Source organism: Seriola aureovittata, chromosome 4 (genome assembly GCF_021018895.1).
Source record: "Seriola aureovittata isolate HTS-2021-v1 ecotype China chromosome 4, ASM2101889v1, whole genome shotgun sequence".
Taxonomy (NCBI): domain Eukaryota; kingdom Metazoa; phylum Chordata; class Actinopteri; order Carangiformes; family Carangidae; genus Seriola; species Seriola aureovittata.
Genome location: NC_079367.1, coordinates 31173653 through 31196024, shown reverse-complemented (window position 1 = coordinate 31196024; position 22372 = coordinate 31173653). Strand labels below are relative to the sequence as shown.

Genomic DNA, 22372 nt, shown 5'->3' with positions numbered 1-22372 from the left:
TGAAGTGTTCTGTGTAGGAATCACACTTAATGTGAATGCTGAGATTTTGGAGAAACACAGACAGCTTTAACGAGGAAAAGAGCCGATCCAGTCGCTGGAAACGTGAAAACAGTGCTATTGAACAGGATTGCATTCTCAGGTGTAACTGATAACTTTATGACATGTAAACATGAAATCCATCTTATTCTTCATGAATGCTACTCAAATAGACAGGAAAACGTATCCTGAGGTGTTCTGTACAGACAGGACAACGAGTGAGAAAAACTCAGTTCTCAGACACAGAGAAAGCTTCTAAGGAGGAAAAGAGCCGATTCAAGTGCTGTAAAAGATTAAACATCACTATTGCATGAATTATTATTTAAACATGATAAAAATGTTTTAATGTGTTTTTATTACTTAAAATTGCTTAAATAATGGAAATATTAAAAAAAAATTATTTTCTTTTTTAAAGGGGGGTAGTTGGTATATTGTTGCCATATGACAACAATGCGCAAATATGGAAAGTACCATAAAATCAAATTTTTCTCTCAAAACATCATTTTATTGAAAACAAAACTAAACAAATCCTACTTATACTTAGTGAAATGTATAAACCAATATTTACACAGTTAAATTAATATAATTTCAGTTGTTAATTGGAATGTATGGTAATAATAACACTGTAATGAGACAGATACATACACTTGTAATAAGACACAGGGACATAATTTTCTTGATCAAAAACACATTTATTTCTTATTCAATTTAATTTTCATTCTCATCCAATATCATTCATTTAATTTAATCAACATCAACATATTTTTCAAACAAATTAACATAACATTTTCCATTTTGACCCAATTTCATCTCTTGTCAAAGTCAAAAATGCAGGTCCTGCTCTCGGGTGAAGCAGAGGAACATGGCAAATTTGGAACAACTGCTCCTAACAATATGTCTTATTTAATTTCATTTGATAATTTTCATTCAGTATCATTCATTTAGTCATCATCAACATGTTTTTCAATCAGATTCACATTAGGTTGTTCATTCTGACCCAATTTCACCCCTTGTGGAAGTCGAAGAAGCAGTTCCTCTCTCGGGTGAAGCAGAGGAACACGGAACACTTGGAGCACCTGCTCCTCACGATGCCTTTGCATCCCGGCATCTTGCATCTCCCCTTCTCATTTGCCTACAAGGGCCAGTGATCTGTGTTATCCTTTCTGATCGGATCAGATGGCACAAAGCTGGGGCGCCCTCTTTTCTTTTTCTCCAGGACAACAACTTGTGAAGGTCTCCCCTTTCTCTTGTTTGACACCTTGTTCTCCATGCATAGGCAGGTGGCTACTTGGAGTTTGAAGTCCAACAGTGGGAGTTGGGCATTTTCTGGGATCTGGGACTGGCAGTCTCTTCGATAGAGGAGCCATGCCTCTAGGGTCAGGTCCAGCATGTGGAAGACAATGCGATGGTACCGTTTCTTGGACCTGATCTTGGTGCGGTAGAGGGCTATCAAAGAATCCAAAAGATCCACTCCTCCCATGCTCTTATTGTACACTGACACAATGTTGGGGCGTGGAACGCGGATCATCTCTTTCTTTTTTTTGTCCCACCTTTGCACTTCTGTGGTTGGGTTTGCTCCTACAAATGTGCTCAGGAGGGTCACAGGACAGTTGTCAAACCACTTGACGGCCCATAGAGTCACACCATCGTGAATGGTCATCTTCTCTTGGTGTGTTCCTCGTCCTTTTGCCTTCATGGCACCATCGTCCATAAATGTACAGCCTGCAAGACGGTTCTGTCTCACAGTTCCGACACTATGGATCTTCTTCTTCTCCAGGAGTACCTGCAGGTCCACACTGCAGAACCAGTTGTCAAAGAACAGTTTATACGAAATGTTGGTTGGGATAGCTGAGGCCAGCTGTAGCACAATGTTTCCACTGGCACCAATGTCAGGGAATCCAGGATGGGGCTGAATGGACCCTGTGTACACGTCAAAGTTATATACAATGCCATGTTGGTCTGCAAGGATGAAAAACTTGTACCCCCAGCGCTTCGGCTTCATAGGTATGTACTGCTTTAGTTGGCTTTTCCCCTTGAAGGGCACCATCTGCTCATCCACGCAGAGCATTTCATCCATAGGGATTTTGTTGAAGCTGTCCTTGAGGAAGTTGAGGAGAGGTCTCACCTTGAACAACTTGTCTCCCCCTGGCGCCTGATTGTTGTTGTCAGCAAAGTGGAGATATCTTTTGATATTTTCCCATCGATTCACTGTAATGGTGTTTGCGACCATCTCCACCCTCGTTTGGGGGTTCCAGTACAACCTGGTTTTTGGCAATCCATGGACAGACATGTAGAAACACACTCCAATGAACTGCTCCATTTCTGCAACAGTAGCATTGAGGGGTCTAGTGACGTTGCACTGTAAAGCATACAGGTTAGTTTCCCTGACAACATCTTCTATTACTTCTCTGTGGAAAAGTTGGCGAAAGTAATTTACTGGTTCCATTACTCCAGTTGACTCTGGGAGAGATCTTTCCATTGTGGCACTGGTGGAATTGTTTTCTTTGTCTGCCACTTCAGGTTTTTCAACTTATGGAACTCTGGTATGTCATCTCTCACTGGTCCACCTGCTGAAATTTGTAAGTAACTATGATGGAAAGCTGCTATATATGAAACATTTATTTTTTGTTTCGGTTCACTAATTACTTTTAAAAATTTTAACCATATCATGGAAGGGTAACATGTTCATTTCAAACTTGTCCCCTGCCCCCCCAATCTCACTCCTCACACACAGAAACTCACTCACTCACTCACTCACTCACTCACTCACTCACTCACGCCGCACACCCACACCTTAGCGTAACTATCGAATACCTGTTTCCTCTGGTTCTGTATCTGTGCCTGACTCTGACTCAGCACTGTCACTGCTCTCAACCAGGTCATCCAGGTTCACGTCAACATCGCTCTCCTCATCACTGCTCACTAGCTCATCCTCACTCTCCTCTTGTGGAAGAGCTAACTCTGCCCTGTTCTCTTTCCCTCTCCCATAGAAGAAACTGGCTTTCATGTTCTATGGATGAAAGCGACATATGTAAACTGGCTATACAGTCAAAAATAGCAGAAAATGCTGCATATAATTCCAAGTACTGTACTGTCAGTACTGTACTGTAATGTCTGAAATTACAAAATATAAATACAAATAATGTTTTTTCCCTTTTAAATCTAATAAAAAACTGTTAACATAGTCTCAGAGTAGCCTAGTGCTATGTAAGTCAATTACAGTCCAATAGGTTGAATGCACACAGATCACTTCCATATTCGCATATAGTTGCCATATGGCAACAAATTCATTTTAGCATTTTACAAAAAACATATCATATCTAAACTGGTTTTAATGATGAAAATTAAAAGTTAACTTACCCCAGATAGTATTTCAATTTTTTTCTTGAGGGACTTTTGCTTAAATACGTAGCAATTAGACAACTTTGGAGGCCCTCAGATGCTGACTCATCCCAATGTCTGTGTCCATGCAAAAAGGAGGTGCAAACAGGATTTCCTGGTCATGTGATGTGCTGCATTATTTGTCTTATCAAAATAAAAGACCCCCTTTTCACAACTGAACAGTAAAACATGGATTTTACATTACTGCCTTTTAGTAAAATTGAGATAAAGTAATTGTTGCCATACGGCAACGCCATGCAATAGAGGAGGTCCACCAGTATCACAATGTGTAGCAGTCTGTCCAAAAATGTGACAATGTGGTCTGTGTTGTATCGACCAAGGTTGGCATGGTAATGGAGGACACCATCTACAATGGCTCTGTGAACAATGCAACCAAGAAGTGATGGACACAGTATGATTGGTGGAATCCTGAATTATGCAGAGTGAATGGTATTCTGGTTACTTACCTGGGCTCAAGCCTCAATGTCTGGATGACAGAGGCTACAGTAAATCAGCTGATGCTGGGCTGGACCCTCTGTCCAGTCTCTCTCAATGTCAACCTATGGTTGATAACATGGTCGACTAATGTTGCCCCGATTTCATCTGAAAGCTGTGCCCTTTTTTGTCCTCCCCCTCCAGCTCTACCCCTACCTCCCACTCTCACCCTCCGTCCACTTCTTCCTCTCGCTGCTGCTTCCATTGTTGTTGTAAAAATGTGTCTTTTTTTTTTACAGTGCTTGCATCCTGATTGATGGGTCAATAATTAAGCAGTTAGGTGTTTGGCCAACTGGTCCATAGGTTTAGCATTTTGAATAGCAGCGTTTTGAAATGGCAAACAAATGTCAGCAAACTTTATGTCAGCTTCCTTTGTTTTACATAGTGAGCTGTGTGCAGTGCATTGCAAAAAGTTTCATGTTGAATTGCAATTTGTGTGCAAAGGTGAAAATGTGTTTAGAGTTTTGGAGAGGTGAGCTGAGGTTTTGCTCCATGAGTGTCAGTTTCAATCATTTTGGTAGGTGTGAAATGAATTATAGTTGAGAATGATCTATTCAGCACAACATGATAATGATGGCAGATTAATAACATGAGAGAAAAACATCTTGAAAGTATAACAATTGTTCTGTATCTGTAACAATATGTATATTTATTTCTGTCAGCAGACTTATGTCAAAGAAGTGAATGAGTTACCATCCGTGCTAAATAGCACACTTATAGCAGCCTTCTCCATTATTCATGCCATTAGCTGCAGCAACATTCAGCCTGATGTGACTCAGCCTGAACAGTCTAATGCAGGAGCAGAGAAGAGGAAGTGTCACTTCCCTTCAGCAAACTCCCCTCACAGGATTTCCTACACAGTCATAATACTTTAATACTAGTACCAATAATGACAACCACTGACGGACTGACTGACTGATAAAATGGATGACCAAGTCAAACGACTGGTCAGTTGAATGCCACGTGACAAGTTAGAGTTTCCTCCTTAACCGTTGCTCTGCTCTTTATAAATGAATTGGGGGCGTCGTGTGGCGTAGTGGTCTAAGCAGGCGCCCCATGTGTAGAAGTTACAGTTCTCGCTGCACTCGGCCCCGGCTCGAATCCCGCATCGGATGGCCTTTCGCTGCATGTCATTCCCCCTCTCTGCCTCCCCGTTTCCTCTCTCTCTCCACTATACTGTCAAATAAAGGCATAAAAAGCCCCAAAAATATATATAAAAAAAAGAAATGAATTGGAAAACAGTTTCTATTAGGGGGTGTTCACAGTCTGCAATGTTGACAACTTAGAGCATTTGGTGCTACATTTAGAGACTTTTTTTTTCGAAAACGAACATAATGACAAGTCTAGTGACTTTTTGGACAAACTTTGGCTATTAAGCAGAGTCGACAGTCGACTGCCCTCTCTCTCTCTCTCTCTCTCTCTCTCTCTCTCTCTCTCTCCATATATATATATATATATATATATATATCATCATTGTTTTTGCAGCGGAGCACTATATATGCTGCTCCTATATCTATATCTATATCTCCTATCAGAGAGGTGGAGCAGCAGTTTGTTACCCAGACAGAGGCAGTGCTCCACTGCAAGAACAATGATGAGAAACGGGGATTTACAGTATGCATGTGTGCGTGAATGGGTGAATGTGGCTTGTTGAGTGGTTGATAAGACTAGAAAAGCTCTATGTAAGTGCAATTGTTTACTATTTACCTACCTGTAACATAATATGTTTCCATTGTCACAGATGCTGCCATTTTCATATTGTTCTAGACCTCCTTTGGTGACTGGAAGTGAATTTGGGCACTGCTCAGGAGATGATATGAAATCCAAGTTCAAGGTACCTGAACACTTAGTCTGCACCTGCACCGCCCCACAGTCTGAAAGATCCACATCGCATCATGTACAAACACAAATAATTTAATGGTGCTGATGTTTAAAAATCATTGCACCTCTTCAACTGTTGTCTGTGTCAAGACATCACTGACCTTCCAAACAGTATGTTACAGTGCTGTGGTAGTCTGTTGCCTTGAGCTTTCTCAAGGTTCAGGTTGTGAAGCCACAAAACACAGGATCAGTTTTGTGACCACTTACATTAACATTCACTCATTTGTCAGAAGCTTTTATCCAAAGTGAGGGACATCACTAAAGTTTCCGTGCGGCAGGAGTCCATACAGAAATGTAATATACATTATGACATATACAGTATGTCTCTATATCAAGACTGATGTATGTTATATGTAATATATGTAAGTTTATTAAAACATACATATATATATACACACACTTTAATATGTTTTTTTTTTTAATTTCTGATTAATTTAATTACGTCTACCTTCTCATTATGGGAAAGTGCTCTCAGACTTTTTGACCCTACTTCATATAATATAGACTTATACTGACAGGCTGTGGGATGGATATATATTCATTTAACATATAACTACAATATAAGCATACATACTTAAACATACATATTACATATTACATATAGTCATAGGCTATATACTGTATACTGTATATATAGCCTATGTTTTATGTTGCTATGTTCTCTACATTCATTCCTGTTGTAGTTCTCAAAATATAGTCCTTAGATGTCCATACAGTGTACTGAACCACATAAAATACAATAGTTGATGAATTATGAAATTTACTTCCTTGATAAATCTGGCCTGGCAACTTTAGCTCACTGATGTCACTTTACATGATTTATCATTTGACCTTCTAATGTTCAGTGTCAAAAAAAAATCAGAAAGAAGAAAGAAACACAAAATGCAAGAGTAAAAGACCCACGTCTGTAAGGAGCCTGAATTCTTCTGTTTGAAAGCAGGTGACTGAAATGGACGACTCCTATTGGCTGGTCTTTTTATACCTGCGGACTCCACTTGTTGTATGCTTATAGTTGTGATGTGATTGTTGTTTTTAACAAGAGTCATGGGTGTCAGTCTCTGTTGGCCTGAAGCTACAGCACACAGTTCTGCTTTGTTGTCATACTGAGTGACGTCTTCCTGTTGGTTCTGATGGTGCTCCTCAGCTCGTCGCTGCTTCTCCCCTCAAATCTTTCTGCATGTGTCGTGACCTGCGTGGTGCTGAACATCCTCCTCAGGCTCATCTGGGCCCGGAAGGCCTTGCAGAAGAGGAAATAGATGAGTGGGTCCAGGCAGACGTTGAGAGCGGTCACCATGACAGTCAGCTCCTTCAGGTAGAAGAACGCTTGGCTCCACGAGCACTGCCTCTTCAAGAAGGCGTAGGGAAGACGGACCAGGTGGTAAGGAACAAAGCAAATGCAGAAGACACTGACCAGCACCAACATGTTCCTGCGGGACTTGGCGAGTTTCTTGGAGCTGGAGGATGCCGGCTGCCTCTGCTGTGCCAGCGACAGCCTGTGGGAGGTGCTGTAGTAGAAGAAGACCAGGGAGATGAGAACGAGCAGGAAGGTGACGGTAGAGCAGGTGTGGAAGACTTTGTAAAGCACCCCGAGCAGTTGGCTGTGCAGGACGTCACAGCTTGCTGTCATGGGGACAGACTGTAATGATTCCTGTGTGAGCAGCGACAGGAGGACGTATGTCATCATCATGGCCAGGAGAAGAACCCAGGTTACCGTGGAAATGACATGAGCAGCTCGTACCGTCTGCAGGATGTGAGTTCCTAAAGGATGGACGATCTTCAAATACCTGCAGAGGAGAGGCAGGTGTCAGGACATGAGACATAACCAACCAAATCTTCAAAACCACGTTATGTTCAATGACAACGAGCTTTTAAAAGATTATTAAATTGTCTTGGTTTCTGCATCAATGGTATAGTACAGTTTGGGGAGAGACCAAACTGATCTTCACACCCTTATATCAATGAGTCAAGTGAAGTCAAGGGTAGAAGCTCAAGAGGAAGTTAAAGGGGACCACAGCCTTGAAACCACATATCATGTTCTGAAATAGTTCTTACTGTCAGACTGATATAAACTCAGACCCCAGCTCTGCACACCGGCTGATAGCTGTTCAAATGGAGGTGATTAAAGTTTCACATCATGAAACACCAACTGGAAACGTGCTGGACTTTCCGCTGAGAACACGAACACATCTCTCACTCTGGTTATATAAGGACCCAATGGCTTGTAGTAACGGCCCTGCTACCCCATATTCCCGCAGTGACTAAATCCTGCATGTCTGGTTGCAAGGTTCCTTCAAGACTTTTGACTAATTTATGCACAAGAACACTGGTCTGAGTCCAGGTGCTGACTGGCCCAATGCTTGCTGCTTCTCAGCCCAAATTCACACCAGAACCAAGCTTTGTCTGGCCGCTTCACTGTACAGTAGACAGAGGTCAAATTAAATTCAACCTAAGTGGGTTGAAATAATGTCCCATTGTGTCATCATGGGTCTGTGTGTCAGTTATGTTTAATAACTCAGCTTGACCAGATTTTGGATCAGGCCTAAATGTTTCAGGTCTAGTTGAATCAGATCTGACTGGACTTGAGTCCCTTCTTGTTTTGGAAGTTACAGGCATGTTTTAAACAGCTGGTTTGGACTGAGTCTGGGTCAGACCTCCTCTGGTGACAGAACCAAGCTAAGTTTTGTCTTGATCATTGATCCTGCATGTAGTGACACTGTGTTTTGTATGTGTGACGTTGCCAATCAATCACAGGCTACATCTCCAACGTGAGTCTCAAGCCCAGACGTGACCTAAAAGACTAAAGCCAGTCTGTGTGACAGAGAACAGTAAAGACTCTGTAAAAACTCTGCAGTGGTTACATTAGAACCAATAACTAGTTATGTCAGGAACATTATTAATGTAATACAAATAATGCTGACTATGGTTGTGGTTAATGAGTTCCACACTGGTTGGTGCACACACAGTAAAATAAAAAACAGTGATTAAATCTTGTTGGTGGTTCTGCCCTAATTGAATACAGCAGCATATCAAGTTGTATGTCTTTTTTTCATCCATTTAGTTTCTACCATGTCAGTCTCACTGTGTTGGAAGTCCAGCTGTTTGCTATGATGTTCCCATATTATCTCACTCTGCATCTCACAACTACAACAATGACTCGTCAAATGATAAAACTGTGAGATTATCATGTTGCTCCATGTCTGCTGGATGGCGTCTCTTTACTAACACATCAGCCATCATATGTCTATGTTCTGTGTTTATAAGCTTGTTGTGGATTTCTTCAGTCACATAGAAGCCAAAACATCCAATAATTTATCCAATAAATTATTGTCATTTAATTTCCACCTCTATTTGGTCATGTTTGAAAATTGTTTTAATTCTATTTAATTTTAATATTTCATTCTTTTCTCAACATGCATCTGAACAACACACTGGCTGAAACAATGATCTACTGAAGAGTGGATGAACACTAGTGGGAGTGAATCATTAGAAAACACAAGAAACATAAGGAATAAACTGGAGACACTGAGGTTAAATTCTAACACTAAAGGTTTGAAGCTCTGTCTCTGTGGAACTCTGCAGCGTGTGTGTTGTCTGTATCTTTATCATGTCAAACCACATCCTTTATGCTTTTTAAGCACATGTGATCATAACAATCTCACATCCTTTTAATGATATGAAACCTGCTCAGAACAGCAGCTCATATTTATAGTCTGTTCACGTTCCCAGTTCATTGTCTTCTGATCTTATCCAGGTTCATCAGGTTGGCAGCTAAACACAGTCTGAAGCTTCTGAACTGTAATCTGTGTGAGTTCTGTCTCACCACCTGTTTTGATAAAACCATGTCAAGGGTTTCACGTCAGGTCCATTGATTTCTGAGTATTTCTACAAAATTCTCACTGAAATCTGCTCTGAAATACAGATAAGGATCCTGGACTGCTAGTATTTATGTACCTGTACTGACGTCTATCATATGTTACTAATACAGGACCTGTAGTGTTCAACAGGTGGAGCATCGAGTGCATAAAATCACCTGAATATTACAACAAAACATCTGCCAACAATGTTCCTTTGTGCTGAAACAACACACAGAAATGGCTGCATGTGACAGATTCTCTTTACCTGTTCCATCTAGTTGAATTATCTCAGGTGCCATGTAATAAGAGTCATTGTTTTAAAATCAAGCAAAATCCTACACACTCAGACATGAACTCCTCCTCACTCTGAGTGAATTCATAGTTAAACAAAAACTTTTAATGTTTGATAACAAAGTTTGACAATTTAAAGATACAAAGAGTCAAGTCAATATCTAAAAATCAGGAAACATTTAACTGGAATAAACCTTTCATGACATTGAATTTAGAAACCAACTGGAGCCTCGATAATTTTCTCTCCAACCTCTAACTTTATTTCATTGATGTATCTCAGTCAGGAGCCAGAAAATGAGAGAATGTTTTTACTGCTCTATCTTCAGCTGCCTGCTACAGTGTCTTTCCTGATTCTACCACTGACGGGCAACAACAACAATTCAGAAATTTTCAAACTACTTTCCGTGTCTGTGTCACTTTTGCTATTTCGCCAGGCGTACTTGCACCTTGACATATTGCTATTATAATGTTCCCATGTTTCATTGAGTTAGATTCTATTTGTGGTCAGTTGATCACATATTGTGACTGACCAGTGAGCCCAGTCCTGATCAGTGATTCCAGTCCTGACCAGTGAGCTCAGTCCTTTCCAGTGAGTCCTGACCAGTGAGTTCAGTCCTGTCCAGTGAGTCCTGACCAGTGATTCCAGTCCTGACCAGTGAGCTCAGTCCTGTCCAGTGAGTCCTGACCAGTGAGTCCAGCTCTGTGCATTCTGAGGGGCAAAGAAGAGCTGAGCGAATCAACGCACTGCACACAGCTCTACTGTTGAGTAGTGACAAAAATCTAAACGTTAGACATCATTCATGTTATATGATGAAAAGTGTGAATGTATGGTAAAGTGGTGGGAGTCTCGCTGATGAATGGGAAACACTGTGGCGCACTCTGCTTGTGTGAAACAGGCTCTGCCTATGTAGGAGCATATCACTCTCTTGATAATTCACCCTTAAAATAACAGTGAAATGCTGTGTCATGACTTCAGACCAGGTTTTTGTTGGTCAATTACTTTATTAACAACATCTGTCTGCACAACAGCTTCAGTTAAATTTCACTGAAATTCAAGTTTGCTTTTTTCTTTTCTGTTATTTCACTGTTTTACTGTCTGAAATCTTGATTCTTGAGGTTTTTTTCTCACTGAAGGAAAATAAAGTGTCTTCTTCATATTAAGCATTTTGTTGAATTACTCTGCACATAGCTTTGAGGTTTTCAAACTGTTGAAGACAAATTGAGGATGTGGCCCATTAACCAACCAGCTGAGCAGCCACACTGAGTTAAAGTATCAATCCTTCTCAACAAACACATGTGGCACAATGACCTCAAGAAACCTCGACTGATGATTCAAAGAAACATTAAACCACATTTAGCTTCTTTGAAATTACATCACCACTTGGTTTTGACTAAGTTGACTCCAAACGCCAAACACCCACCGTTTATACTAAAGACACATTTACTGACTGTTACAGATATACACGTATAAGTTCAGGAGTGCAGGGTCACTGTTCTCACAGTGTTCTGTAACCAGATCAAACCTGTGACCAGTCAAAGAGAAGCTGTTCTATCCAGCCCAGGCCTACCTGTTGGCTGCGACGTAACCCATGAACAGGATGCTGGCGTACATGTTGAGGTAAAAGGCGGAGGCACCAAAGTTGCAGTAGACCAGGCGGACAGGGACAGAGCTGCTGGCTAAGTTGATGATTCGTATGGGGAGGCAGAGGCTGATCAGGAAGTCGGCAGCCGCCAGGTTCTTCAGGTAGATGGTCACGCTGCTGGACGTCTGCTGCTGAGCACGGCAGAAGTAGACCTTCAGAGTGAAGCCGTTCAGCAGCAGACCCACCTGCACAGGGAACAGGACCTGGATTTTAAACATTCACAGGTAGACAGAGAGAGAGGGAGGGAGGCAGGGGTCTGAATATTTGAGACTCACCAGAAACACTAGGCTGTAGAACAGCATGAGGAAAAGATGAGCCCCCTGTGTTTCCACCGGACCACAGTGAGTCGAACTGGTGGCGTTCTTGTTGGTAACTGAGGACTGGTTGAAGGACAGGGTCTCTCCCACCCCTCCAAGGTCACTCATGTTTCTGGATGTTCTGAGAAAAGAGGTGAATCAGAGCAGATGATCTTTTGAAAATGGTTTAAACATCAAGAGTCTGCAGAGAGGAAGTGGTGACAGCTGAAAGGAAACTGACAGATCACCACAGCAGCACTGAAAAAACTTCAGCTGCTCAACGACAGCTGTCTGAGATACATCATGTCTGTCTGCCACAGACAGGATGAACCAAAGCTCAGGAGGCTGAGGTCGGACTCAGCACTGCTACTTGACCCCGTTCTCAGCCCAGATCTTGGTCTGCAAGACATGTTTATTTAGAGGAAACAGTGGGATGTTGCTGATGATCATTTGAAGTGTAATTATAAATCATGGTCAACAGTTATAGTGATGTAAAAATGAAACAATATGCACGGTGGAGGGTACACCATGTTCTCAACTGAATCCGATCAATGAGCCATTTCAAAGGGAGGACAGGGTTTTGTTTACATGAACATACAAATGATTAAACTGCTCAGGAAGTATCAGACTGACATGTTCAATCTGCTCCCTCCCTGCCTGAAGGTGGTTCTGTTCACCTGTCGTACGTGGAGTTGTCTGCTGATTGGACAGGATACTGATGGCGTCCACTGTACATGTCGATGCCAGCTGCACTTGGCTTTTGTTCTGGCTCCCCAACCAGACCATGCAGCCAAACAATCGCTGATTTAGAGTCAGATAGACTGATTGATTAAAATGATCTTTGTTGAATATAAAATAAATATTTCACTGTAGGGGTGAGATGTCTTTTTGTTGAAACATCTTTTCTCATGGTTATGTTAAGGAGGCAGAGATGCCTGTATTTGATTCCGTTTACTTTTTGTTTGTTTAAGTAGGTTAGTGAACACTGTTTTTTTTTTTTGTTGTTGTTTATTTTGGGTCGTGCTCACCCTGACGTCTATTTCGACCATTGTTGATAAATCCATCGGTTGTGTTTGGACTACAGTCTGCTGTGGCCCTGATGGTCCTCGGAGTCAAAGGTTTAGACTGTAACACCAGAGATGAGGTCCAGACATCAGCAGCTCTTTCATAGATAGATAGATAGATACTTTATTTATCTCCTCGGGGAAATTCGTGATTCATGATTGGTTCAGGTCAGTGAAAGATGGTGGTTTAGGTTAAATGTAAATAAAGGAGATAAAACCAGACCAGGGGCCGGATGCATAAAGCTCTGTTTAGATTCATGACTAAACTATGTGATGCACAAAACCAGAAATATTCATACACATTCTTGTCATCGGATTTAAAAAGCTGTGCGTTCGCATAGTTCTGCTTTATAACTCTCACTCATGGAGAAATTGGGCGCATGTGCCTAATTTCCACTCCGACAATTAACCACAAATGGATGAAGACACTCCTTTAATCCATCAGTTTGTATAAAAACACTGTCTGTGCCACAAGTGATCATATTCACATGGTCAAAGGAATATGTGAGGTGCCACATTCCGTGTTTATAGAAACCAATTATGTGTGGAACATGGTGTACGCATGTTTTTTGTGTGTATGCATTTGGCCCCTTGATCTTTCTCTGACTTGAACCAGGATCTGTGAGGTCTGAATAGAACGGTTTAATGAAGCTGGAGTCACTACAGGAGGATGTCGTGCTGCATCAGATATTTTAGATGAAAACAAACATATCGCTCTATGGTCACTGAAATTCATTTGAGACCAAACAAGCAAATTTAAAATTTACAAGAGAAAAACTCTTTTACAATATTCTGTATATGGTGGTTCTGGAAATGTTTTAACTATTTCAACTCTGTGACATTACTTTGCTCAGATCACATTTTTCCTCAGTCTTCCACTGATTTATACTTGTACCACAACAGATAGCAAAAGTTGATCAATGTTCAAACTTATTTTTATGAGATTCTTATTTTACAGATTAAAAAAAAAATGTTGTACAGGATTTTAATGTTGTTTTCCTGCCTGTCTGAAATTTCCCCCTTATGGCCAGTCCTTCACAATCATTGAAAATGTTCATTCTGTAGGAAACGAAAAGGGTAAAGGTTTTTTCAAAGCTGTTTAACTGTGTATTTGCGACCACACACACACACACACACACACACACACACACACACACACATATATATATATATATATATAATTCAAGTTAAGGAGTACAGACACAGATCATTTTTCCTGGTTCAGTTTCGAAGGCATTTAAGGTAAAAACATGTAAAAACAGATTGACACCACTCTCATGTCTGATGTTACATATAAGGCAACAGTCAACAGACTGCCTTCTATAGTTAGCTTAGCACAAACAAAGGCGAACAGCTGGACTCTGTCCAATAGTGAAAAAACTCCCATATAATCACTTCTGAAGCTCATTAATGAACACTTTGTTTTTTTGTACGAATCAAACAAACAAGATATTACATGATAATCAGTTAACAGAGCCAGGCTAACATTTTCCCCTGTTTGCAGTCTTTATGCTAAACTAAGCTAAGAAGCTGCTGGCTGTAGTTTCATATTTACCAACATGAGAGTGGTTGCAAATGAGTATGTAATATGTTTGATTTAGGTCATGTTCAGCACTAAGCCAAAACCCTCGTCATCCAGGAACTACTCTCAATGAAAATAAACTTACACAACAAATCAATAAGACTATTTCTGAATATCTCTGTAAATTAACATTCCACAGTAATTCCAATTCAGATTTTTTGTTTTTATTGTTGTTGTTGTTTTTTTTTCCTTAAATTTGAACTCAAGCCTAAGAAAAATGCACAATTTGAAAATAAGTAAATAATTGTAAATATTTGTAATATTTTCTGATCCTCTGACATCACTGATGTTTGGTGGTAAAAAGTTAATTTATTCAAGTTCTACATTTAAGTTAAGTGTCAACGGAATTCACTACATTTTCAAACACTAACAGTGAAAAGTTTGTTTTTATATAGTTCTAAAATATGTATTGTAAGTACATGAAGCTGATGATATTTTTCAAGTAAGATTTTAATACAGGACTTTGAACTTTCCTAGAGTATTCTTACATTGTTGCATTGGTACTTGTATTGGTTGTAAACGCCAGCAAATAAACAGATGAGTTGAAAAACACAAAAATGCAGATTTTCCATCTTTAACAGCTATAATGTGTGTATATATATCTGTACTTCTCAGTATCTACAGTCCAGGAATATGACAAATATTAGTGCTATAGAATGAGGGCAGAGTCACCTGCAGCACTCACCTGTCTGCGTTGCGTGTCTGTCAGTGTGAATCTGGTGGGAGAAACTATTTGACTTCCTCCTGCTCAGCGATCACATCAGGAAGTACTGAGGGGGGGGGGGGGGGGGGGGGGTTGCAGAAAAAAAAGGTTATAACTGTGCTGTCACTGTTTAGTGCTGCAGCTCATTTGCAAGTCATGAAAACATATACAGTAGGCAGACTATTTTCCTGTGTTGTTGTGATTAACTGGAAAACACCTTTTAATCTGATTGTGTCATACTGTTTTTCTCAAATGTCTAAAAAGAGGAAAAGCCTCTAAATTAAGTGTGTGAGTTTGTGTCTATCACTGTCCGAATCATGAAAAGTCAAAGTTACAGGAGCTACAAGAGGTTAAAAAGCTTCTGTGCTGCATTAACCAGTACAGAATCTTAGAGGCTACTGCTCCCAGCCATGAAAGAGAAAGAGTACAGCATGTGAACTAACCCTCTGGTAAAATGGTGTATTTTTTACACTTTGTTTTTTGTATGCATTAAACAGCGTAGATATAATGCATTATTCAGTGATCTTTAGTGGTGCTGGAAGGTGGATTTTGTTACTTCTGTTTCCCCATTTCCAGTCTTTATGCAAAGCTAAGCTGAGAAGTTGCATTACATGGCAGAGTGCGTACCACATAGGCTTAGTCCTAACCACAGCAACCATGGGTTCGAATCTGACCTGTGGCCCTCTCCTGCATGTCGTCCCCTGTGTCTCTCCCCAACCTTCCCGTCTCTATCACAATAAAGGCAAAAATGCCCACCCCCCCCAAACAAAGAAACTTTAGTTCATGGTTTCATATTCACTGCAGAGACGAGAGTGGTATTCGTCTGAACATCCAAGTTTCAGAAAGAAAGAGAATATGCATTTTTCCAAAAAAAGTTGAACTATTTCTTTTAATGTAAAGGCAACCTGTTTGGACTGGCCTGTGTTGGCTGGACAACAGCAGACCCAGCTCTATAAACTGACTGACTGACTGACTGATTAAGTCGTGTGATTGAGTTACACCATTTGTAAGAGAAATGCCATGTGACTGAGTCATGAAGATACACCATTGGCTATTGCTCTTTCAAAATGAGTTTCTATTAGGGGTCGTTCACAGTCTGCAGTTGTTGGGACTCATTCAAGAGACCAGATGTTTCTTTGCTCCACAGACAAAGGAACTCACCTCCCCATGGTTCCTCACTGGGGACGACCCTCCCCCAGGGACCTCACTTACCAGTCAGTGTTGGTCGGTGTGTGACATGTGACCCCCCAGGCAGTCACCAAACAAAACCAGATCTCCTTTATTTGTTCTCCCCTCTCTTCTCAGCTTGTGCTGGAGAGCAGCTCCTGCTCTTCCCTCTCGGCTGTACAAAGGGCAACAAGGTCCTAGCGCAGGTCAGCCCTGCTACCTGAGAAACCAGCTCTCTTGCCAGCCTGCTCACAACAGCTTGCAAACACTCTTCTCCTCAACAGCAGCCACCTGCTTCGGATTAACTGAGAGTAAACCAAGTTTTCTTCAGAATCAGCAGCTACAACACAAGGTCAGCCAGCTGATTTTCCAAGCAACCTGAGTCAAAGCAGAGTTAGCAAGGAACAGCTAACTCACCTAATGTAATCGTCTTTTTGTTTCAAAAGAATCTCACTCCGTCTTCGCACTGAGCTTACTAACTAATTTTAAAGAATATCTGAATAAAATAGAGACTGTAAGAAACTTCTGGCTTCAGTGTCTGTCACAGTGTATTCGGTTTTTTGAAAAGAAGTAATGGTTTTCTCATAATTTGCAATTGTTTGAAACCATGTAGAAGCCAAATTCTGGGCAGATTTTCACATTGCCATGGCAACGGCAGCTCCTGACCTTTGTGCGTGTGTGCGTGCCTAGCAACCAGATAACCAACTCTCCAAGCTCCGCTAGTTTTACATTAGCCGCATGTTAGGTCTTAAATTACATTTAGTTAGGTCTTAAATATGTAAGTCCATTTACTGCTTCCTTCGTTGCTTTGTTTTGTTTTGTTAAAAGAGTGAATGAAGTTGTGACGGTCTCCGCTGAGACAGAGGAGAGGAGAAGCTACTAGCCCTCTCTCGCTGTCACTTCTAGTCGCGTTGCTCTCCTCCCCGGTAATGTTAAATTTAGCACCGGAAAAAACATAATAGTGGTAATTTAAATAGCGGTTCATGGGATTTATTAACCCTCAGGGGTCCCTCTGTCCTTTTTTGGACATTTTCTTCACTTTTCTTTTTTGATTTGCTGATCATTTTGGCTGTGTTACAGCTGAAGGTATGGATTTCTGCAAGAAAGTTTCTTTTTTGACATATTTTTAAAATCTAATGTCAGTTACTGTTACAGGTCTATTATACACTGGTAACACATTTTGTACCCTCTGGGGTTCCTCGCGTCCAAAAAAGGACACACAAAGAAAATGCTATAAAATCATCATATATCAATATTTGTTTTGCATATATATCTTAAACCACTTTAGTTCTGGGGCATTGTGTGGCGTAGTGGTCTAAGCAGGTGCCCCATGTGTAGAGGCTACACAGTCCTCGTTGCAGTTGGCCCCGGTTCGACACCCGCATCGGACTGCCCTTTACTGCATGTCATTCCCCCTCTCTCTGCCTCCCCATTTCCTGTCTCTCTACTGTGTGCTATCAAATAAAGGCATAAAAGCCCCAAAAATATACTTTAAAAAAAAGAGAAAAAAAAAAACACTTCAGTTCTTCTCAAACCTACCAAATGTTTATTAGTTTTCAGGATTTAAACCCTTTAAATGCCAGTTTGAAGACATGTTGCCTCTTGTTTTATTAAAAAAAACAACACAGAATATGAGATATTTCCCACATAATACATGATGGAGGGATGTGACATTGTTTTATATCAGAGTCTTTTATATCAAGACATTTCTCAAAACCAGAATATGATCAGGGTGACTTTTGAACACTAGAAATAAATCATGTACTCATCCCGGCAGTAGCTCTCGTGGCACTCAAAATTTCCCTGGAATTTTCTAGTTATTAATATAATGCAGCGTTGACGCCATAATTTAGAATTTACTCTCGTTGAAATGGGGCACCAGTCCTCTGGGAGGACAACAATGAATTACTTCATTGATAAATTTATCAATCTCATATCAGAAGCCATGATTTCTCGATTCAATGGATCTCCAGTCTCTACGTCAAAAGAATACAACTGGACAACAGCTGGTTTATTAACTAATCTACTATCTACAGAGTAAATGCAAGGTGTAATAATCATAAAGATGAAAATAATAATGAAATGAGCGGTGTGATGAGTTAGCAATCGCGGGAGAGAATATGTTATGGCTATACACTGTGGCTATACCAGTAATGACACTATGTCTACGAATAAGATTTGATGATTAAATATTACTATATTTCAACATCAACCCAGTCATGAGCAGAGCGTTAAGACCAGCCTCACCTTCTGTGAGTTGCGCTGTAGATGAGGACCCCTTGGGTTCCAACCCAGGTGGCTCTGGTTGCCGTGGTAACCCTGGAGACACTAGCTTCTCTTGTCTTAGCATCAAGCTTTTTTATAATGTGTGAATGGATCACGACTGTTTTATCCCCTGGGGGCTGGCGCACGTTTCAGGGGTGTCACCCTTCTTCTCCTATGTTTCAACTTGGAGAAGAGAGTAATTTTCCATGGAACTTTTGAATAGTTTAATTCTAGAGTTTACCTATAAACTTGCACATCAGTTTTCCACCATGACCATAAGACATTAAATGAAACTAGAAAATTCCAGGGAAATTTTGAGTGCCACGGGGGCTACTGCCGGGATTAGTACATGATTTATTTCCAGTGTTCAAAAGTCACCCTGATCATATTCTGGTTTTGAGAAATGTCTTGATATAAAAGACTCTGATATAAAACAACGTCACATCCCTCCATCATGGTTTATGTGGGAAATATCTCATATTCTGTGTCTTTTTTTTTAATAAAACAAGAGGCAACATGTCTTCAAACTGGCATTTAAAGGGTTAAAATCCTGAAAACTAATAAACATTTGGTAGGTTTGAGCAGAACTGAAGTGGTTTAAGAGATGTATGCAAAAACGCAGAAATAAATATTGATATATGATGATTTCATAGCATTTTCTTTGTGTGTCCTTTTTTGGATGCGAGGAACCCCAGAGGGTACAAAATGTGTTACCAGTGGACTCTCTGCTGTCACTCTGCAAATTTACATATAAATAAACTGACACATTTTATGATGTAAGCCGAAAATGAGCTTCCCCTCATTATAAGACCAGCAGCCGCCACTGAATTTAACATTACTGGGGAGGAGAGCAACGCGACTAGAAGTGACAGCAAGAGAGGGCTAGTAGCTTCTCCTCTCCTCTGTCTCAGCGGAGACCGTCACAACTTCATTCACTCTTTTAACAAAACAAAAAAAAAAGCAACGAAGAAAGCAGTAAATGGACTTACATATTTAAGACCTAACTAAATGTAATTTAAGACCTAACATGCGGCTAATGTAAAGCTAGCAGAGCTTGGAGAGTTGGTTATCTGGTTGCTAGGCGCACGCAGGCACGCACACAGGTCAGGAGCTGCCGTTGCCATGGCAATGTGAAAATCTGCCCAGAATTTGACTTCTACATGACTTCAAACAACTGCAAATTATGAGAAAACCATTACTTCTTTTCAAAAACCGAAAAGACCGTGACAGACACTGAAGCCAGAAGTTTCTACAGACTTTATTTTATTCAGATATTCCTTAAAATGAGTGTGTAAGCTCAGTGCGAAGACAGAGTGAGATTCTTTTGAAAAAAAAAGACGATTACATTAGGTGTCAATGAGAGTGAGACAGGTATTGCTGCCGGACTCGGCACCCCCGTTTAAGTTTTGTGCAGACCCTGCCTGTCAAAGTTACATTTTATGAATGCCAACAACTATGTCTACATTTTCAGAAAGAATTATTTGTCTCCTTTTTACGGTTTGGCCGTGAGCTCGAGTTAAAAATAAAAATAAAGGTTATTTTTTACTGCTTCACGCAATCTAGTCAACTGACACTGTCACTCTAACTTTGAAGAAAAAGTGATTTGCACTCCTCCTTTGAGTGCTCACAGTTTGAAAAGTTTACATGTTATGTAAAAATAGTTCCTGTGTTTTTGAGAGAGCAGAAGTTTTCCTCCGTTTTATAGTTTGAATCACATTTCTACATGCAGGTATGAGAGAGCTGGGTGACTCAGAAAAAAGGTGAAATTTTGTTGAAAAAAGGTGGGTTTCTAAATTAAATTCCAATGCATTCCTAATGCATTATTTATTCCCAGGCTTTTGGGAATAACTTTGGGAAAAATTGGAATTTTAACACCTCTCAGCTATTCTAGCTGTAGAGGAGTGCCTCGGAGCTGAGCACCCGTGGCACTAAATAAAACCAAAAGTAAGGATCAAAGTTAAAATTTAAATCAAGAATTAAAAGCTGCTTTATAGTGTGTTTTGAGTAGTGATTTGAACAGGTATAACATCTCAGCACACCTGATTTCCTTGGGCAGGGCATTCCAAAGTTGGGGGGCTCTAACAGTAAATGTGCAGTCACCTTTGGTTTTAGGGACGGATAACAGAGTTTCACCAGAGGATCTCGGGCAGAGCCTTAAAAGTGATCAGAAGTATTTTAAAATTTAGCCTAAGACACAGGTAGCCTATATCAGGAGGCTAAAATGGGTGTAAATGATTACATTTTTTGGAACCAGTTAGGAGTCTAGCTGCAGCATTTTGAATGAGCTGAAGGGAATTGAAAAGATGATTTCTTGTGACCGAGAGATGGAAAAGTGTACAAATCAGACCAACAAGTCAACACTTCAATTTGGCTGGTTTATTTTGTGGACGAAGGACAGATCTGGTGCTGGGTACACCAAGTCTCTCACTGAATGATAGAACTTGAGCTGCTTATATCCTAAATTGATCTGAGTATGGTAACTATCATCTGTTAACCTCAAGACCTTTCCCTCCGTGTTTCACTTTTATTGCTCACATTCTCCTGGAAGGGAGTGAAAGGTCAGCAGCTTACCTAAGGTTCACATTCTTAACATCCTTAAACCAAAGTTGCCAACATGAAAAAAACAAATACAACCTTACAATCCTCCCTTTTTTATATCCTCTTTTTTTCTTCCTTCTGGGGCAGAGGTTACATGTTAATTAACATATGTTCAACAACTCAAGCATCTAATTATAAGAAATAACATTTGACATCACATACATTGTGATCAAAGTCCTCAATGCAAATAGGGGCAAGAAACCCTATGAAAAGGGAAAATTCCCCTGTGACCCCTAGAAAAACTTTCCAGCCATGTTTTTAGGCTTGCATTGGGCACATATTCTTTTCCATTCACTTAATTCTTCCCTTGATATTTCCTTTACAGTACAATAACATGAATACATGAACATGAATAAATGAATAATATACATGCTAACATAAAATCTAAGTATATTAAATATTTCAACTACAATTTCTACTTCATAAACTAAAACATGCTAAACAAAGTTCACACTTATCTTCTATTGCTCCTCTTTTTTTTTCTTTTTCTTTTATTTTACTTAATCCAATTGCCGCATCAGTCAGCAGAGTTCAGCTCTCCTTCATCTGTTCTAGTCTCTGTTGTTGCTTCTCCAAGGTCCTCAGTCCACTGATTCTCCTTGGCTCCTTGACTGTTGCATTGGTTCCCGCCTTACTCTGCTGGTATGGACTCATTGATGCTGACCTTTGACCTTAACTGCCATTCTTGTTAACAGCAGGACTTGAGTTGGTGGCCTGTAACGTGGTTCCCCAGCAGTCACTGTCAAGCTCCTCACCCATATGTACAGTCTCCTGGCTGGAATGGGTGTAGTGCTTCTTCTGCTGGTCCTGGCAGTGTCAATCACCTGTCGAAAATACTTGGATACAACAGAGTATAAGTTCTTGACATATTGTTGTTATTTTTCCTATAATTTTGTTAGATCTTATTCATCAGAACACTTAAAGGAAATGGTCACCCCATTAATAGCTCATGCAATGACAAACCAGTAGTTATCATCTAAGTTATTGCCTCGAGCAACAGATGAATCTCTCTTAGCCTGTCATGCACATTCCACTCTAGCAATCTATGGCAACATCATTGCAGCTAATAATTCCTTAATAAGACCTACAAGTTCAATCGGCTTTCCTGCTGTTGTT

At 40.4% G+C, this 22372-nt stretch overlaps 3 protein-coding genes across 4 annotated transcripts in view; 1 reads left to right on the top strand and 2 right to left on the bottom strand.

Annotated features, from left to right (window-relative positions):
• The window catches only part of clip3 (CAP-GLY domain containing linker protein 3), a 50772-nt gene extending 43771 nt beyond the window's left edge, over positions 1-7001 (top strand). The window contains exons 15-16 of the transcript XR_008827247.1: positions 5654-5746; positions 6938-7001. The gene's annotated coding sequence lies outside the window, so the exon portion shown is untranslated. The remainder of the gene's footprint in view (positions 1-5653; positions 5747-6937) is intronic.
• On the bottom strand, positions 628-4100 carry LOC130167185 (piggyBac transposable element-derived protein 3-like). Of its 2 annotated transcripts, none has more exons than XM_056373144.1 (2): positions 3397-4100; positions 628-2606 (listed from the first exon to the last, which is right to left on the bottom strand). In XM_056373144.1, exon 2 carries the CDS (start codon positions 2513-2515, stop codon positions 1169-1171), a length of 1347 nt encoding a protein of 448 aa, XP_056229119.1. In that variant the 5' UTR covers positions 2516-2606; positions 3397-4100; the 3' UTR covers positions 628-1168. The 2 variants fall into 2 exon arrangements, with proteins under 2 accessions (XP_056229119.1, XP_056229120.1); XM_056373145.1 differs by having other exon boundaries at positions 628-2603.
• On the bottom strand, positions 5759-15282 carry LOC130167186 (P2Y purinoceptor 14-like). The gene is made up of 4 exons (XM_056373146.1): positions 15209-15282; positions 11857-12019; positions 11507-11766; positions 5759-7577 (listed from the first exon to the last, which is right to left on the bottom strand). The coding sequence occupies exons 2-4, from the start codon at positions 12004-12006 to the stop codon at positions 6866-6868; spliced, it is 1122 nt and encodes a 373-aa protein (XP_056229121.1). The 5' UTR covers positions 12007-12019; positions 15209-15282; the 3' UTR covers positions 5759-6865.
• Between the last annotated feature and the right edge of the window lie 7090 nt (positions 15283-22372).

What these genes read in the sequence shown, in the direction of transcription:
- LOC130167186 (XM_056373146.1), bottom strand. Translation starts at nt 12,006, where the DNA reads ATGAGTGACCTTGGAGGGGTGGGAGAGACCCTGTCCTTCAACCAGTCC. An exon ending in TCTACAGCCTAGTGTTTCTG is followed by an intron (nt 11,767 to 11,856) that starts GTGAGTCTCAAA and finishes TTCCCTGTGCAG; the next exon opens with GTGGGTCTGCTGCTGAACGG. An exon ending in GGTTACGTCGCAGCCAACAG is followed by an intron (nt 7,578 to 11,506) that starts GTAGGCCTGGGC and finishes TCTCCTCTGCAG; the next exon opens with GTATTTGAAGATCGTCCATC.
- LOC130167185 (XM_056373144.1), bottom strand. Translation starts at nt 2,515, where the DNA reads ATGGAAAGATCTCTCCCAGAGTCAACTGGAGTAATGGAACCAGTAAAT.